The sequence below is a fragment of the Ips typographus genome, linkage group LG1, assembly GCF_016097725.1.
Source record: "Ips typographus isolate SLU linkage group LG1, UJ_Ityp_2.0, whole genome shotgun sequence".
In the NCBI taxonomy this organism is placed as follows: domain Eukaryota; kingdom Metazoa; phylum Arthropoda; class Insecta; order Coleoptera; family Curculionidae; genus Ips; species Ips typographus.
The window spans coordinates 10367647-10384315 of NC_138422.1; the positions used below are offsets into that span (position 1 = coordinate 10367647).

At 32.2% G+C, this 16669-nt stretch overlaps 1 protein-coding gene across 5 annotated transcripts; it reads right to left on the reverse strand.

Annotated features, from left to right (window-relative positions):
• Positions 1-575: 575 nt before the first annotated feature.
• On the reverse strand, positions 576-16408 carry LOC145725854 (uncharacterized). 5 transcript variants are annotated; one of them, XM_081974756.1, is made up of 10 exons: positions 16253-16408; positions 12527-12672; positions 12335-12461; positions 5568-5792; positions 4529-5048; positions 4148-4473; positions 3385-4091; positions 2168-2426; positions 1859-2113; positions 576-1804 (listed from the first exon to the last, which is right to left on the reverse strand). In XM_081974756.1, the coding sequence occupies exons 2-10, from the start codon at positions 12620-12622 to the stop codon at positions 810-812; spliced, it is 3510 nt and encodes a 1169-aa protein (XP_081830882.1). In that variant the 5' UTR covers positions 12623-12672; positions 16253-16408; the 3' UTR covers positions 576-809. The 5 variants fall into 5 exon arrangements, with proteins under 5 accessions (XP_081830882.1, XP_081830890.1, XP_081830901.1 ...); XM_081974764.1 differs by having other exon boundaries at positions 12527-12684; XM_081974775.1 differs by lacking the exons at positions 12335-12461; positions 12527-12672; positions 16253-16408 and adding an exon at positions 9958-10195.
• Positions 16409-16669: the final 261 nt, after the last annotated feature.

Here is a 16669-nt window from a genome sequence, read left to right on the forward strand (position 1 = left end):
TTGATTACTGATCGAAAAAGTATTACTTAAACGTCATTTTGCTCATCGAACTCAAAATCCGATTTTTCGATTGCTAATCGATTTGTTCTTATGAATGCGGCCATTAACAACCAGCCGAGCGGGTCCTACGTCCTTTATAAACCAGCCGGCAGTGGACAAAGGTTACTACCGTCATGGCGAAAATGTCAATAATGATATAGCCGTCGCGATGACGTAATTTGACAAAAAATATAATTTGACTAACTGTCAAATTATGAGATACAGCCTACATAAAAAAAAACGTTGAGGACATTATAGTTTTGCAATGGTTCCAATATCAATCCAAATTAAAGTTTGCCAATCGAAAACGCCATAAGATGTCTCATTAGAATGCATGACAAGTTTGACAATGTACGATCGTACAATGCTCTGTGGTACAATGTACCTTCTCTTCGTAGACAAGTCAACTACAATTAAGTGTCTTTGAACTGAAATGCAGGCAACCAGTCATACTGACTTTATACTATTGCGAGGTTATCTGGTCAGTTTTGAAGACTAGAAATCACTATGTGCACAATATCAAGTAAAATAACAAATTAATTATAATCATTTTATTATAAAAGTAAAAAAAGACAGTCTTCCGGACTCCAAGTGGAGAAAGAAGTTGAAATAATACTTAACATATTTCGTTTAAACTAACTCAACAATAAATTACAAAATAACTATTCATTTTCGATTTGCCAATAATCGACTTTTTCTGTACAAAAACTTGATACCATCCCTTGCAGGTATCTGATAACAAACTCCCAAATAACCAACTTTACAATGCTTTATCTTACTATAACCCCCGTGGAATCCTCATCCAGTCTTTGCAAATACTTTCTTAACAAATCTGTGGTTCTATTGGTATTGTACATTGTTAGGAATGTTTTCAGTGATACCGGATGCTTGTTCTTAATAATTTGAAAGCCCGTGACGTACCGGTAAAAATCAGCAAAGTCTTTTGGTACAAACCGTTCAACCAGACTGCTTTCCTTAACAAACTCCTCTACATCGGGTAGGTCCTCCTTAGCGCTGAACTCCACATCTGGAGGTAGTTGCACTATTTCGGTTTTTCCTAGGTGGTCAATTTGGAAATTCGACGATCGACGAGTGGTTCTAACTTTTTCCTGGTCAATCCCAGTGGTTCTTAGCAGTTCCTCGTCTTGTGAGGACAAATTGCTAATAAACATTTCCATTTGGGTGTCGTCAAAGTAACGCAAAAACATGCGGTTTTCTCGAATGTAGCAGAGTTTTCCGCTTGGAGCTACACGAGGGCTTACAGAATTCTGAGGACGATCTAGAGATTTTCGTCTTTTCGATGCGTTATCCGGTTGGTACTCTACTGATTTACGATTAACATCAATTCGAGGATAGTCTTCAGGAAAACCTTGGGGAGTTTTACGTTTGGCTGAGTAGGATGGAGATACCACCATATCCCTAAGAACCACTTCCCTGTCGACTATTCCTGGAATTAGAGGTGGCAGATTGGGTGGAATAACTTTATTAGGGACTGAAGGAGGAAAATGGAAATTCCCCCCTTCTTTCTCATTTACAGGTGAAATGGGCTCAATTTCAGGGCTGTAAATTGATTTTCCTTGTCCGCTTGACGTTCTAGGAGGGTGATTGGTAGGGTTTGTTGGTAAAGTTAAAGGAATAGGAGGAACGTAAGTGGTTTTGGACAAGGATGGTTTTAAATGTGTTTTTACTGGTGGTTTTCCAACTTCCATAGGCGGCGGTATTGGAGTTATCTCCAAAGAGGTTGGTTTTTCTTTTTTCACTTTAACTGAAACACCACAAAATTAAAGCACGTTACAACACCACAAACAAAACAATATACCTTCTTCATCACTATCACTAATTTCGATATACTCGGAAGGCACGGATGCAGGTTTAGAGATCCCCATTTGACTCAGAAATTTGCTTTTCAGTTTTTCGTTGTTCTTTAGCTTTTCCAGCCAGTCCATAAATTCTGGATTGGTTTCGTCTTCTACAGACTTACTAAAAGTCGGTGTAGCGGCTCTGGAAACCGTTTTATTAGACGTGGTGATAACAGTCATACGTGCACCATCTGCCTGGCTAACTTTTGCTGTATCTGGAAAGTTATAGTGTAATATTTCGGAATTCTCTAGGGTTAAATAAAACAAACCTGAAGGGAGTTTGGGTTCTTTAGTAATTTGCATTGAACCGTCCGCTATAATTACTTCCGGCATTGTTTTTGGTCTTTCTTTTAATGTTACCAAGTTAGGTTCCACCATTACATTATTTTCTATGTGTGGAACGTTGTTAATATTACAGTGTGCCACAGCGGAGATAATTTTAGAAGCTTCGATAATCTTGGGCTTAGGAGATGATGACATATTCTGAATGGGGGCCTTTGGAACTGGATGATCATTTGGTGGCGATAGCTGTAAAGTTGAAGTAAGTTAGAAACATTTTCATATCACACTGTGGATTTTTTAAATATTTGTATTTAATACTGTCACTGACGAATTTTATGCTTAAATTACAAAGTAAACTGGTATTGTAATAAAGCTATAAAGGAAAGGCAGATGACTAATAGCGTCGTAAATCGTCTGACTGATTTATTTCAGTTTGCTTTATTAAAGTTTGTTCATAAAGAGAAATTCATAAAGAGAAGTTTTATTATCAAATATCATCAAATCAAATCAATCAAAATCAAAGTGATGTGCCCAATGGAAAGCTACCTGTGAACATTGTTTGTACACTTTGACAAGTAATGATGAGTGACAAAGAATAAGATTATGTAAATCAAATTTTTCTACAGCTTGTATTTAGTTGTCCTTTATTACATTTCTTTTCTTTCCAAATTCTTATTTCTTATCTTGAGGGTAGAGTGGGTCGTTCTCAAATTCGTAAAAAGCTAATGCAATGGTAGAAAAACCAACAGAAAAAATGGAAATTCGTCGTGGTATGAGACAAGGTTGCATTCTATCACCGCTTCTATTTAAGTTCTATAGCAAAGCTATTTTTAGAAAAACTCTAGAAGATCAGATAGAGGGAATACTTATAAATGGAGAAATAATTAATAATATGAGGTATGCTGATGACACCGTCTTGTTAACGAGCAATTTTGAAGACACACAACAACTTTTAGGAAAATTAAATCACCGTTGTTATGAGTATGGACTACAAATTTCGATCTAAAGAATGGCCCAGTAAGTTTATCAACAGTCTCAGAAATGTTGAATGGGATTTTAAAAAATTATCAAAAGGGATCTATTTAATATTATCAGCCAGTTATCAGACAAAAATGTTTAACCCATCTAATCGGTAACCTCACCTAACCTACTTCATATTTTGCTGTTAATTCAAATAAGAAATATTCAAAGCCGCTATACTAACCTTCTGCGGTTCCAATGCTCCATTAGGTACGGTAGGTTGAACAGTTGCGTACTGTTCTGGAGGATACGAGTTTCGATACTGCTTGACATTTTTATCCGGTATCATGCCTTGAATATAATTAACTCCAGGTATCGTTTTTAAAGAACGTGGATAAAAAAATTGCTCTTGGGCCGAAAATTGCGGCGTCATTCTAGCAATTTCATGTGGCGGCAGATGAAACATCAACCGATGGTCGAAATTTGAGTTATGAGGATTTGAAAGAGATCTTTTCAGGTTGGCGTGCTGGACGCCATTTTGAATCTCCAAATTTCTATGCGATTTACTGCGTGGTTTTCCTAAGTTCTTTTTAACCGCACCATGGTCTTTATCGCCATTTGCCACAAAGTTGTTTTCTCTAGCGTTCATGGTCATGTAAGATGGAACAAGTCTTGGTTTTTCTCCCAACCTTGGTGGGAGCTTAACATTTTGTGGTTGAAACGATGGATACCCTACATTTTCTGTGGTTTCGTTTGGTCTGAATGGGATTTGGTTGAATTCCTGATGAGGATAGACATTTAGAGGTGGTGCATATACAGGTTGGTGATAGTTGTGCGGTTCAGTCAACATATTTTCAATGGGTGTGTGGTCGTTGAGGTTCAAGTTGCGTAAACGATGTATTTCCTCTAAATTCGATGGGAGACGATTAGTTTCTTGAGGGTCAGGACGACCTAAAATAAACAAATTATTGGAGAAACGAGAAACTCCCACCACTAGACAATATTACCTAAAAGTTTCCACAAATCTTCCGCATTAAATTTGGACCCAAACAGTTGTTCTGCCTTGTTAAACATATCGGTACGAACGTCCACCAATATTTGATGGGCTTCTCTTCGAATATTCACGAGAATAGAATCATCCTTCAAAGCTACGTCTAATTCTCTGTGCGCTTGTAACCAATTATCCATCACGTCGAGGTTAAATGTCTGTTTTTGCAATACTTGCAGCTCTTTAACTTTTGAAACCAGCAGCGCTGTTTTAATTAAACAATTTACTTCAAACTCCCTGAGAATTTTTTTGTGATGATGGGTGGTGTCCGAAAGTGTTTTTTGACTTGAAATATAAAAAAAATGTTTTAAAACCTTCATTAGCAACTAAAGTGACTTACCTTTTTGTGCTGTTTAGCAGTGCAGATAGTTCTTTATCTAATGAAGGGATTTCTCCTCTCATAGCTGCAAGTAGCAGTGCTTCATGAGTCAGTTCTTCATTTCCTGCATTTGCAGGCTTTGAACTTCCAGTTTCCACAGGAGCCGATTTCCGCTCTTTATCTCTAGCAGCATTGAGTGTTTTCTTTCTAAGGTCTACAGGAACTTCCACAGAATATCTTCGTTTTAGTGATAGGTTTTCAGGTAATTCCCGAGGAGGGTGATGTCCGTTTTCTCGAACATGAAAATCCTGCTGGCTGTTGTTTGTAGCGCAACATGCGGCACTTTCCTCATAGTCCATTCTCATCATTTCAGCTGGTTGGTGTGCTCTGGATTTGTTGACGTCACAGCTGTCTTGAGAACGCGGTGATAAAGTGTGTTCATTTGGAGGGGTTGTTTTAGAGTTTCCAAATACTGACAGTTTGGGTGCGTTGGTGATTTCCAAGCTTTTTCTCCTCACAACTGGATTTTCCATTATAATAGCTGAAAAATTGTAAAAGGTTTATCCAATTGAAACGCGCGCCAACATATAGAAGTTTGCGTGACGTCAAACATCTGTGTAAGACAACGTTGCCAGATTTTACTCCAGTCAGTCTTTCTATTAGATTTACGACTGGACGGATGTACGAAACCTATGATTATGCAACGTTTTAAAGATTCTAAACGTTACTTACTTGTAATAAATATTTTTATTAGAGAGGGCTAACCTCAATTTTGGTTTTCTTGGTTGGAGAACCACTTTTTAAATGTTCTGTTCTAGACCTCACTTAGGATGGCTATTACAAAACAGTTATTCCTTTCAAAGAAATTTGACATATTTTAATATCAATGCAGCATCAATACCACTAGAATGATTAAGAATAAGATGACAGCAGTTTATAAGCGTTTTTCATAAAAAAACTGCTCTGGATAGTTGAAGATTCTGATCAATTATCGCTGGAACACTGATTTGATTTCTATTTCTTCTACTAATCTTCTTAATTAAATTATATGGAAACTAACCTGGTAGTTGATGCTTTCCAACCGCATTATTATGGTTTTGGAAGCTGTTAGTGTTGTTGTTTTCTTCGGCACTTCCCTCCTTTTCCTTAACGGGCGGTTTCAACTGGGTGGAAATTCCGCCCAGGGAAGTTACTATAGCGTCCGTTATAGACTCTTTACTGCTTTCTGGTGTTTTAGGACTGGTGATAGTCGGCTCTTTTTGTTTTAGTAAAGTTGACGAACGATCTGAAAATTTCCCATCAATTTAGTATGATTTTTGGTATTCTATCTATAAATATACAGGGTGACTCCCACCAAGTAAGTCAAGTATCTCAATAGTTATTTTCCTACTCGGTAAAGTGCACAAACACAAAACATTGTATTATAAATACACACACATACAAAATATTTCAAAAATATTATGGAATTTCGCTAGAATTTGATGTTAATATGATACAAAAATATAGACAGTTGAATGATATAAAAATTATAAAAATATGACAGTTGTATGGTGATTGTCAGGTAATTTTCGATGATCATAATTATTGATATAAAAACGCATACAAAAATATAAAAAGTCAAAAACAAAATTAGAACAAGCTTGCAATAAACTGACAATTCAATAGGTACACGTTGATGTCAATTTGACAGATACTAAAACCTTAATTTTTAGACGGTTAAAGTTACCAATTCAAGCTAAGCGACTTTTCAAGTATACAATTAAAATATTCAATTAGTATATAATTTAATATTAGTTTATAATAATATATTATTATTGTAAAAAAAGTGATCGATAGATGCACAACTGCTCATTTTTATTTTACCTTTTTATTTAACTTAATTTATTAGAATAGCTGAAGTTTATATTATTTTCCGTTTAATTTAATTTAAGGGAGTTGTCAGTTTTCAACCCCTTAGAAGTTTTACCATTCTACATAAAATTTGTATACAAAATTCATAATAAAGTAACTTACAGGTCATCTAAGATTTCCTTGTAAACTATACTAAAATAATGAATGTTTTGTTAACTTCAGGTTACGTTTAGAGACTAACAATGTTTTCTTCAATATTTTTATAGTTTTGCTACTGAGAACAATATTAATCTGTTCTATAGTAAAAATTTGGATCTGAAAATGTCTCATTCAGACAATGAACTACACTGGCAATACACGCAACGGAAAAAAATGTAATAACAGATTACAAAGGCGCTTTGTTCTAAAAATGCTGATAAAAGTGATCGTTAGTCATAAGAGGTGTTGAGTTATCAAAAACTCTATGCATTGTATGCGGAAATTTGTAAACATCCAGTTCGCGAAACATAGCTATTGTTTGTTTCATTTTATCAAAGATTAAATTTACATTGAAGATTATAAATCTAACGTGTACGGTATGGAGCTAATGTCAAATGGATTATAAGATTGAATCTGTGTAGAGTGTCCCAATTATTATTATCAAAAAGACCTTGCTGTATAACAGTAATTAAAACCAGACAATAACACGATTTTAAGGTGCGAAAACAAACTCGAGGTTATATAATTAATCCTTTTGGTATTTGCAATGTATCAATAACTCACAAAAAGTAATCTGCAAACAATTAAATTCAAATTAATATATCTTTTGTACGTTGAGTCATCAAATCACTACCATTTTAGTTTAACTTTAGTCAAAATTACCCTCTCAAAAATAAGTTACGTATGCAGTAAAAAGAGCTATAATATATCATTTTCTTATCTTTATTACATTTTTATTATTGTATTTATGAAATCCTTCGTTAATAAAATGTGCGAAAAGTAATCAGAGAATGATAAGGTATCTAATCGTGTCGGGTATATAGATAATATTAATAATTGTAACGTAGGCAAAAATCACGTCAATGTTACTACTTATTACATAAATTGGAGGAAAAAGCACGGTTTTCCAGTAAAAAAACCGTTGAAAAGTTTATAGTTATAATCAATTGCAGATAAATAGGTTTATCCAGATAAATATATTTAATCCTAAGTTTTGTAAGATTGCATTTTAGATAAGAAGGCAGTAAACAACTGCTTCCAAACCTCATTACCTATTTAATTTACAGCAAATATACGTTACAAGCTAAGTTTCACAATAGCACAATTCTAACCATCAGTTATGAAGTAAACTAGTAACCACAACTTTGTTACCACATAGGTATAAGAAATTATAAATTTTGCCCTCTACAACTTCAAATGTGTACTTGATTTTGTTGTAAATAATTTCAAAAAAGTAGTTGTTGGTCTAAATTCGCTTGAAACAAAAATGATATTGTAATGAGACTTCTCGTGGCAAGGTATATTAATAATGAGCAAAAATAAACCTTATTTACTTACATTTAAAATTAGCCTGGTGTTTTTATATTTTTTTTAATTTTAATGGTTTAAAAGGTAAAAACACTAGCGTAGTTTATCTTTACTGGGTCAAAAACTCATTAAGGTACATTGCGCTCATGTTACCTTGTAAAGATATCGTTATGATTCAGAAAATTTATTTGCTTATGTTATTTTCACCAGTAAAGTGAAAATTATGTAATAAACATTTTGCTTTAGTAGTTCATTCAGAAACTGTACATTTTACATGAAAATTGCAATGCACTTGGTGTTTTGGATTATGCTTAAGTTTGACACAGTAGAATTTAATGTCATTACGATCCGAATAGTAATTTTAAACATATTTAATAATTATTTTAATATTTAATACATATTTAAACAAAATATCCAATAAATTTAGTCTAGAATATGGAAAATTAAATAAAAATTATTTTTTGTATATACATTATATTTCCAGTTTCTTCATCGATTTTTATTAACAAATAATGTCAATGTTATTAAGGTCCAAATTAGCTTGAAAGAAGTCAGTACTTTAATGAATTTTTCCAATACTAACGCACACCAATAATAAGCAAAAATAAACTTTATTTACGTTCAAAGGAAAAAAGTTTGTAGACTGTTGACACTTCAACAGGTTAAAAAGTAGAGACATGGCGTATTATTTATTAGAATTTTGCTATTAATTTCAATTTTGAATAAGCTTCAAAAAGTGCATGTTGTTAAGGTCTATACTCATTTGAAACAAACCGCTATTATAATTGAATTTCGGAGGATAACACATACTAATAATAAGCTAAAATAGACCGTATGTACTTTTATAATAAAGTTTTATAGAATTTTGATATTTCAACGGTTTAAAAAGTTAAGGCAATAGCGTATATTAAAAAAAAATTAAAATAAATCATTACAAAGTTAATGACAGTGGCGTATAGTCAGTAGTTTATTTAACAGAATTTTACTGGAAAGTGTCAAAAACGTCAATGTTACTAATAGACAGGCATATACAAATAAAGATAAATCAAAAGATACTAATACAGTGTTATGTGTATTGATGTAAACTTCAATAATTACCTTAATGACACTATACTATCAAATTATCCAAAAAACCGCCAAAATATTCTTCCAGTTATGACGCTCTCTAGCGGTGTAATCTTAACAATACACCCTCAAATTTATATTTCTGAAAGCTTAAATTATGGTCTATCAATCAACTGATGGTAATTTTGACGTATCTGTCAACATTTTCTGAAAGCTTAAATTATGGTCTATCAATCAACTGATGGTAATTTTGACGTATCTGTCAAAATGACAAAGTTAGAAGGGTTTAATTCAAAAAGTGTAAAAAATGTTCAAATGGCAATTTGAGTAATATTTTTTGAAACATTATCCATATGAAAATTAAGATTCCCTTGCAAACCAATGTTATACACAATGATGTGACATGCGTCAGCCTGCAAGGGAGATGTCATTTGACAGTCGGTCACATGACCACACTTTATGAAAAATGCTGATTCCGGAGCATTGGTTTCCTTCTTTTACTGTTGGTTTGTTATGGATATTTCTCTTACAGGGTGGCACCATCAAAATAAAGTTGCACAGTTTAAAAGTTTGTCAAATTAGCTGTTATTTTTAAAAACAAATGTACATTTTCTTTTTGCCTGTTTAGTTATAAAACTATGACAGCTGTTAAAGTTGTGACACATCATTTCAAGTTAATTGCAGCTTGATTTTGATAGTTACATTGACAACTAATGTTGGAAAACTTTTGATGACAGTTGTAAAAAGTGGCAACTGTCAACCTGGTACAATTATTGTCGTAGGTTAGGTAGACAGTTTTCAAAAGTTTAAATTATTTCTTCTACTTGTGCACAGTTTCGATCTTTAAGGTTTCTTCAGTCCTGTTGAGGTTGTTATTGGCCGTAACCAGGTTACGCTATAATATTGCAGTAAAACTCGGTTTGCGTAAATTAAGAAAGTAATGAAACTATCAATTTCCAGTTTGCTTACCCGATTAACCGTAGCAATATTTCAAAAAAAGAAGGAAAGTCCTACTTTATGTAACTCACCTTCTTTGCGCATTTGTGCAATAATTGTTCGTTACATAAAATCCCACTTTTTTTAACTGATGGATAATCAAATGGAAAACTACTGAAGTGGTTTAAAAAACTACTCGAAAATCAAAATTTACAAGAGATGCAAAGCCAAAACACAAAAATCTTGCCAGATAAAAATACCATTTGATTTAGGATACAAGAAAACCATCATGCACACATTGTGATAGTTTACAGTCTTTCCCACCCCGCTCGTAGTGTCGCACTAAACTATGTCCACAAACCGAGATAAATTTGATTGAATCTTTAAGATAAAGTAAACGATAATAAAATTAAACAAGATAAGATTATTGATGTGTTTTCGAAAATGTGTCGTTATATAACAATATGTGACTCTAGTCGCTTTTGTATACATACTAAAATGCGTATACGTGTCACGAGGCTTTATGACTTGTATGTACTTAAGATTATGAAAATGCAGATTTTTGAGAAATAATGTGAATCGTGCTAAACTTTGGATATTCCAGAGCAGTAAGTTATAAGCTCTTCTTAAAAATACACAAAGTTGTTGATTTTATCATTGTTTTTGCCGGATATCTCAAATCGATGAGATATACATATTAAGCTAAAAGTTGCAGGGTTATTAAAACTCATAAACAGCAACTTATTTTTAACTATACAGTTTTGGCCATAAAACACTTATTTCCCCATACAATTGAAAATACTAATTAAAAAAAAATACTCACAATTTTTTAATAATTTATATAGTAAGTATGTATTAGTTTTGGACACTGCTTGCTCAAAAATTGGACAATCAGAGACACTTTCAAAAATTTTTGATTTGATCTTTGACAAAATTTTAAACTTATTTTGTTGTAAAATTTAAACTAATATTACCTCTAACTCTTTGCTTATGTCATATTATTTTTGAAGACTAGTTTGACTTAAAACTTTCAAACTTTAGAGACTCTTGGTCAAATTGTCAAAATTTCAGGTTTTGATTTTTTAGACACCTTTATTTTCTGTGAGCTACCTAGTTTTGACCTAACTGAAATTTTTATCAAGAATTAATTTTTGAACACTGGAGGCTTAATATTTTTGGACACTCAATGGCAAATCTTTAAAAATTTGAAGATTGATAAAGATCCTTCCTGAACCCCTATCTAACAGGGGTTGATGTGGGCTTCTGCCCCCTTTAGTTAATAAATTGACAAAATTGTGTTGTTAATAAATTGTGATTTTGTCAGTTAATAAAGTTACTATTTTGAATGATTTTACGTCAAAATATCAGTTTTTTAGCTAATTTTAAATTTATTTTTCCTTTTGATAATACGTAAAACATATAGTTTAAACCTAACACTAATTTTTAGCATAAAATTTTCAATACTATAAAAATAAATATAGTTTTTTTGTCATATTATTTTTAAACACTAAGTTAAAAGGCTTTAAAATTTTTGACACATTCTATTTCTTGTATCTAGCTCTGTTTTAACTATTTTTTTTATTACTAATTTTTGAACACTACTTGCTTCAAATATCAACATTTTTGAGTTTTTGACACTTGAGAACAAATTTCCAAAAACTATTATTTGTTTAAAATGTTGATTCATTTGGACTCACTTTTTTGAATACCTGACCTTACTTTAAATCACCTAATTTTAATCAAATTTTATTATTTTCCAAACAATGTTTTAACGACTATTTTTGCTTAAAACTTCAACATTTAAAAGTCAATTATTCAATACTTCATTTTGTTCACTTAAAATAAAAATTTGAAAATTTTTCAACACTTGAACTTGAACTTTAAATTACGCTACATTTCTATTATATTTTTTAAATACTAGTCTTAGAACACTGCTTGTTTAAAATATAAATATTTCTGGACACAGAATTTTAAAAATTATAACTTCCAGTTCCAATTTTGACTTTTCAAATTTAATTTTTTGGATTGTTCAATTAAAATTGTGAACACTGAAAAAAAACACCTTCAAAGTTTACATTTTTAAGACACTCTCCGTCTAATTTTATTTTCGATAACTCTAGACTACCAAACTTTGTAACTACTAACCTAACCTAAGTATTTTTTTCAAATACAACTTTTTGACTTAAACATTTAAAATTTTTGGACTCAAGTAGGTCAACTTTTCAATATTTTAGAAACTTATCAAGCTTCAACTTTTTTGATTACTTTCAGAATAAAATTGAAATTTTTTAAAACACTTTAGCTTGAATTTTGACATTGCTAATCTAAACATTCTGAACTACCTAATTTTGACCAAACTAATTTTATTCAAGTACCAATTTTTAAACACTGTTTGTTTAAGGTTTCAACATTTCTAAATAGTCTTAAGGAATTATTGTGAGTGATACAATACACATAAATAAAACTTACATTCACCAGGGGTAAAAAGCTTAATGTCGTGATGTCGAAATTGCTTCCTGGATATTTTTCTCTTCCATTTTTTTCTGCCTCCTTTTCCGTCACTTTTGTCTTTTTGTGATGAATGTAAGGGGCTACCCTGTAATAATTTATTATAAAAAAAATTAAATTAACTAAACCATTTACTAAATTTGTCAGACTTACTTGAGGGTCTGAATCCTCACTATTATCAGTTTCCATGTCATTTTCGTTGTGAAGCTGCGCTTGGCTGATGATTACTCTTTTCTTGTAAGGCCTCATTTTTTTCTCTTTTGAGTTGTCCTCTTCAAATGAGATGGCATTGGTTGCGCCTATATTGAAATCTTTAAAATAACACAATTTGTAAACGTTCACTGAAAATAACGATAACGTGGGCCGGACTAAATTTTAACCAAATGCAAATTATTAGTTGATAACTCTGTCACCGAAGTGATTATCTGTGGTTTTTATTTTATTGGATTTTATAAATTTCTAATTATATTTATCATTACCCGATAAAACTGTGTGTACTAGTTACTAGTTATAGTTTGAATCACCTGATCGCAATTTTTTTCCAAGTCATTGAGGAAAGCGTATAGTGGGGTAAACTGTCCGAGTCTGTGCCCTGGACAACCAGGAAATAACGTAACTGAACGCGTCCTTTCAAATACGTACACGTCAGGAATTCCATTTGAAATCGATTATTTTCTAATTTTCTATATTAAATATAAGGGAGACGTGGTTGTATCCTTCTTTGCCCTTTAATAAATTATTGTTCGACTTCTTGGTCTTTGATGCATTTCAGCTTTATCATGGTTTTATATACATATAGTACCTAAGAATTATATGATCAATTTCTGAAACGAATATAAATAGGAGTGAGTTACTCAGAGGAATCAACAGGAATTACTAAACAGTGACTTAAATACAATGAATAAAATCTCGAAAACTAGCAGAGCTACAGTACAGAGTCGATTTCTTTAGTTCTATCCCAAGCCGACTTATTGATACTTCTAAAAAAATAACGTGCAAATAAAAATTAATTAAATAATCAGTTTATTCATTTGGCATTTTTGACATATAAGAAAAACGCGCAACGCTTCGAAAAAGTGCAACTTGACGTTTTGTTTTTGTACAAATTCGTGTTTTCCGTTCAGGTATAGAAAAAGGGGGTTTGTTCAAGGAGCTTTAAAACGATACTAACCTAACCTAACTGTCACTAATCAACTAGTAATGCAAAACGATTTAAATGGATTCCAGCAAAGATTCTTAAAAGACTTTCTGCCAGAATATTTGCAATGCTGCATTACATTAGCATAGCAATTCGTTTTATGAGAGATTTTTGGTTTATCAATAATAAAATAAATAAACTAAAATTTTTCTGACAAAGTGATTCTTGTACCAAATTAGTAACAATCTTATAATGACCTGTTTTATAAAAAAGTAGCTTTTTCTAAAAAAATTGCATTTTCAGCTTTTTGTCACATTTCTTTATTACCTCATGTTTAAGTTATGGCAAATAATATGTTTTTGAGATGAGAAAGATGACGCAAATCTGAAGATAATGTATTAATATTTACTGACAATAGTCACAATAACTGTCATAAACCTCAGAACCACGTCTTGTTTTCTAAAACTGTGTTAAACAGTAATTCTTGCAAATTCCAGGCAAATTTTGACAGTTTTGATAGTGACAGATATCACGTGGTTTTTGGAGGATAATTTAGCTAGGCAGTTACATTACCACTGTCAAAATAACTATCATAAATTTCGGAAATACGTTTTGCATCGAATACTGCAAGAAAAATGATTGATCATTTTTGGAACTTTTTACACAGTTTGACAGTGTGACAGTCAGATACCAAATTGTTTGTCAAACCCACTTGGAGTGAGAAAATGACGGTTTTAAGCAAATTTTTGGAATCCCCATAAGATTTCCTATTCAATAACCTAAAAATACACTACAAAATTTGGTACAGTCAGGGAGAAAAGTGGTGTCAAAGTTTGAACTGCCAGAAACACAATTTGAAAAGACAGTCATGGACAAAGTCGCCTATAGTATTCATTTGGAGTGATAAAATGAATGTTTCAAGCACAATTTTGAAATCTCCATTAAATTTTCTGTACAATAACCTAAAAATACTTAACAAAATTGGGTATAGTCAGGGCGAAAAGCGGTGTCAAAATTTGAACTGTCAGAAACACAGTTTGAAAGGACAGTCAGGGACAAAATCGCTTATAAAATCCACTTGGAGTGAGGAAATGGCAGTTTTCAGTACATTTTTGGATTCCTCATTAAATTTTCTATCCAATAACCTGAACAAGCACTAAAAAATTTGGTAATGTCAGGGAGAAAAGCGGTGTTAAAGTTTGAATTGCCAGAAACAGTTTGAAAAGACAGTCAGGGACAAAATTGTTTGTAAAATCTACTTGGAGTGAGAAAATTACGGTTTTAAGCAAAATTTTGGAATCCTCATAAGATTTCTTATCCAATAACCTAAAAATACACTACAAAATTTGGTACAGTCAGGGAGAAAAGAGGTGTCAAAGTTTGAACTGCCAGAAACACAGTTTGAAAAGACAGTCAGGGACAAAATCGCCTGTAAAATTCATTTGGAGTGAGAAAATGAATGTTTCAAGCACAATTTTGGAATCCCCATTAAATTTTCTGTACAATAACCTAAAAACACCTAACAAAATTAGGTACAGTCAGGGAGAAAAGGGGTGTCAAAATTTGAACTGTCAAAAACACAGTTTGAAAGGACAGTCAGGGACAAAATTGCTTATAAAATCCACTTGTAGTGAGCAAATAGCAGTTTTCAGCACATTTTTGGATTCCTCATTAAATTTCCTATCCAATAACCTAAAAATACACTACAAAATTTAGTACAGTCAGGGAGAAATGCGGTGTCAAAATTTTAATTGCCAGAAACACAGTTTGAAAAGACAGACAGGGACAAAATCGTCTGTAAAATCTACTTGGAGTGAGAAAATGACTGTTTTAAGTACATTTCTGGAATCCCCATTAATACGTACAGTTAGGGAGAAAACCGGTGTCAAAGTTTGAACTGTAAAATATTTACTTTACAGGTAATTTACCTATCACTATAAGTTAGGTACTTATTAAATTTCAAAAAGTCGATTTTTTTTATTTCAAAAATGTATAATATAATACGCCCTCTAGTGTCTAATTTTTACTTGTAGACGTTTTTTTATTAGAACATTTTAGTACCAAATATAGGCTTCCCCTCTTCACAAACAATAGCAATACTTACCATTTTGTAAAAATAAGCAAAAAGTTTGTAAATTTTCATACAAAATCTAAAAACGGAGAATTAAAAAATAGGGTGTCCTTGTAAAAAAAACCTTTAGTCGTCAAACTTTTTTGAATCACCCAGTATATATACATAGCAGTAATTTTCTAAAATTATTAACGTTTTTATTAACTCACAAATCAAGCCAGTTAATGGACGTTATTCTGTCATTGGGACACCCTGTAAGAAGTTCAAGATACACTGTTTTTTTTTTTAAATTTTACTGTTTGTGGAAAACAAACAATGTTTTTATCAGAAGCCTCACTTAAAAAATTATGGTTTTGTTCAATGTTTTTACACGTTATTTGCACGTAAATAAAATCATAAATTTCAAAGCAATACAAGGTTTCGTTCATATACAATAAACCATGTGCTTCTAAAAATATTTAACATATTGACGTATTTCAGTAATGTTTAGGACTGGACCTAGGTTCATAAACAACATAAGCCGGTCAATAGTGTATTGATTTTGGTATCGACGATGGTAAACAATTAAGGGCCTTAATTTACGGTCATTGTTCGGTCCAATTGAAAAAAAAGTATACGAAGCCTAGTTTATCGCCACTTAAATGCACACTTATCGACATCATATATTTACCTAATTAGTCCAATTGAGTAATAATCCTCTTAAGAAACTCTTGAGAAACTGCGGAGACTAAAAACGAATTGTTTGACATATGTGTAGTACGACCGAATTGTATCAGACGACTAAACTTAGCAAGAGAGCAAGCGGAATTCAACACGGCTACGCTGTAGGCAGTGTTTATTTTAGTTATATTATCTTATCTTAAAAAATTAGAGATAAGCTATCAAAATGATTCTCAATTCACCAACTGCATGAAAATTTTTGATTAGTGGGTCACTTTTACGTGATTTTTTCTGGTCAAAGTGAATAAACCGGATAGCGAATGTCACGATATCTCTGCTATAGGGTGACGCTGTCAAATTTCTGGCAAAACACGGAAATTAGTCCAAAACCTGTCTTACACTACTGCTCCAGCTTAACGGACTAGAG

Coding starts and splice junctions, on each gene's coding strand:
- LOC145725854 (XM_081974756.1), bottom strand. CDS start 12,622: ATGAGGCCTTACAAGAAAAGAGTAATCATCAGCCAAGCGCAGCTTCAC. Junction 5,049..5,567: donor TGGAAAGCATCAACTACCAG/GTTAGTTTCCAT, acceptor ACAATTTTTCAG/CTATTATAATGGAAAATCCA. Junction 4,092..4,147: donor AGATTTGTGGAAACTTTTAG/GTAATATTGTCT, acceptor TGTTTATTTTAG/GTCGTCCTGACCCTCAAGAA.